Source organism: Octopus sinensis, linkage group LG17 (assembly GCF_006345805.1).
Source record: "Octopus sinensis linkage group LG17, ASM634580v1, whole genome shotgun sequence".
Taxonomy (NCBI): Eukaryota; Metazoa; Mollusca; class Cephalopoda; order Octopoda; family Octopodidae; genus Octopus; species Octopus sinensis.
In genome coordinates this window covers 16,179,983-16,182,482 of record NC_043013.1, presented here as the reverse complement: position 1 = coordinate 16,182,482, position 2,500 = coordinate 16,179,983, and the positions used below count along the sequence as shown (strand labels likewise).

At 41.5% G+C, this 2,500-nt stretch overlaps 1 protein-coding gene across 1 annotated transcript in view; it reads right to left on the bottom strand.

Annotated features, from left to right (window-relative positions):
* Positions 1-1,667: 1,667 nt before the first annotated feature.
* LOC115220835 (N-acetyllactosaminide beta-1,6-N-acetylglucosaminyl-transferase-like) overlaps positions 1,668-2,500 on the bottom strand; it is a 27,666-nt gene continuing 26,833 nt past the window's right edge. Inside the window, exon 2 of the mRNA XM_029791014.2 lies at positions 1,668-2,146. Within this exon, the coding sequence (XP_029646874.1) occupies positions 1,872-2,146 (275 nt within the window). The 3' untranslated portion in view covers positions 1,668-1,871. The remainder of the gene's footprint in view (positions 2,147-2,500) is intronic.

Here is a 2,500-nt window from a genome sequence, read left to right as displayed (position 1 = left end):
ACATAACGGCAGGCGAAATACGTATTTCTTTATTACCCACAAGGGGCTAAACACAGAGGGGACAAACAAGGACAGACATAGGTATTAAGTCGATTACATCGACCCCAGTGCGTAACTGGTACTTAATTTATCGACCCCGAAAGGACGAAAGGCAAAGTTGACCTCGGTGGAATTTGAACTCAGAACGTAACGGCAGGCGAAATACGGCTATGCGTTTCGCCCGGCGTGCTAACGTTTCTGCCAACTCGCCTTGTTGTTGCTAAACCTGTTTAACCCTGGTTTAGTAAACCTATAATCAACGTTGTTGCAGTTATGATCATCCCACCTTTTATTTAAACATTGCATATCTAAGACTATATTATCCAGTGCGTCCTTCGCTACCTAAAAACGCATCTTTTAGTATGACTTCTATTTCTAGCAGAACGCATGACCGCGTAAAGTGTTTGTAGCATGAAAATCAGAGGGGGACACAGTGTTCGCATAAAAAGGTGGTGGTGGCACACGGGCGTAGTTTAGAGACTGTGGTTGATTGAAAAGTTTTCAGTGGGGGTGGGGGTAGTAAAAGGAGGAGAGACTGGAGAAGTATAGGCTGTGGAAGAAACCGGGTGGGTGGGTAAGAATGTGGTATACTGGGAAATGATGGGGGGGGGGAATTGAAGGGAAGGAATTGAAGGAGAAGGAATCGATGAGAGGAACTGATGGGGAAACTGAAGTGGTTTTGTAAAACGATCAGAACCCTCTTAACAGAATTTTAGCCCCTCCCCGCTTACCCTGTACCTGTGTCGGGGCAAAGTAGTGATTTGGTGTCTTTCCGTACTCAACCACAGCATATATGGAATAGCACTGGGGCCCCTCCATCCACGGGGCCTCGGGAAACCGCCCAATGTGTTCATGATATTGGTTTCGACTTTTTGCACAGGGCCAGCAAGTTCTGGGGGAGGTTGTAAGTCGATTACATCGACCCCAGTGCTCAACTGACATTTATTTTTTATCGACCCCGAAAGGATGAAAGGCAAAGCCTACCTCGGCGGAATTTGAACTCAGAACGTAAAGATAGATGAAATGCCTTTAAGCATATTACCCAGCGTGTTAATGAATCTGCCAGCTCGCCCGCCTTCAGTACGCCTATCATGTTAAGATGTCACTGAGTACGATGGTGAGACGAAATGTAAAATGGCTATAAGCGACCTCTATATGACTACTGGATCAACAGAGAGGGTAGGGAGGGAAAGTGGGGGAGGGAGAGGCGGAAGGGAGGAAGGGAGGAAGAGACGCTTTTGCAAAACCGCTAAGTTACAGTGATGTAAACAAACCAACATCGGTGAAGGTGGCAAACACAAAGACACATACACATACATATAATGATGAGACCAGATGTAAAACGACTATAACAGATCGCCAGATGTGAAATACAGCGAACATCCAGATGATTACTGGATGAAGAAGGGGTGAGGGGGGTAAGAGTGAGAAAAAGAGGGAAGAGAGGGAAGTGAGGGAAGAGAGAGAAGGTGTGCGTATGTGCGTGAGGGAGAGAGAGATAGAGAAAGAAAGAGAGAAAGAGAGAGAGAGAAAGAGAGAGAGAGAGAAAGAGAGAGAGAGAGAGAGAGAAAGAGAGAGAGAGAGCACATAACAGAAGATGGACAGAAAAATAAATAGATCGATCAAAATATGTTTTGTTTTCTTTCTTTTTTTAATCATGAAAAATTATAAAAGACATACAAAAACCATCATGAAAAATAAAGGAAAAACACATTATCATAATTTATGACAAACATAACCAGCAATCACTGGAGCACTTCTTCTTGACTCGAACCTGCCTGTCAACTGTTTGCATCCTGGCTGAATGAAATACATTGATCTTATATCAGCTGTCATGTCTTGATAAAAGGAAGTCCTTTGTAATAGGAAAGATCCAGATCAAGAGGTTTGCAAGCCTTCTTCAACAGCCATTCTTCCATGCAATCTAAAGCTAACGGTTGCTGGTTCACATAGAACTTATTCGCGAATAAATGTTTCTTTTCTGTGAGGTAAAGAATATCACCAATTCCGAACACGCAGATATTTCGAACCCAGCGGCCGAAACAAGGGTCACCTTTTTCTCGCCAACCAGCGTATGTAGCCAACCATGGTTTCGTGTTGGGATCTCCTGGGTACAGAAGAAGAAGAAGAAGAAGAAGAAGAAAGAGATTTAAAAGACGACGTACAGGAAAGAAGAAAACATTTAGCAGAAGAAAATGGCAAAGAATAAAAAAATAATTTCATTCAAATTAAATGAAAGAAGAAGTAAATTAGATATTAATCAAATATTTAAAAGAAAATATATGCCATAACATTATATACATCTACGTACATACATACATATATACATGCATACATACATACATGCATACATACATACATACATACATACATACATGCATACATACATACATACATACATACATACATACATATTGGGTCATCCCATAAATAATGCAGTTTTTTATACTTCTTTTATTTT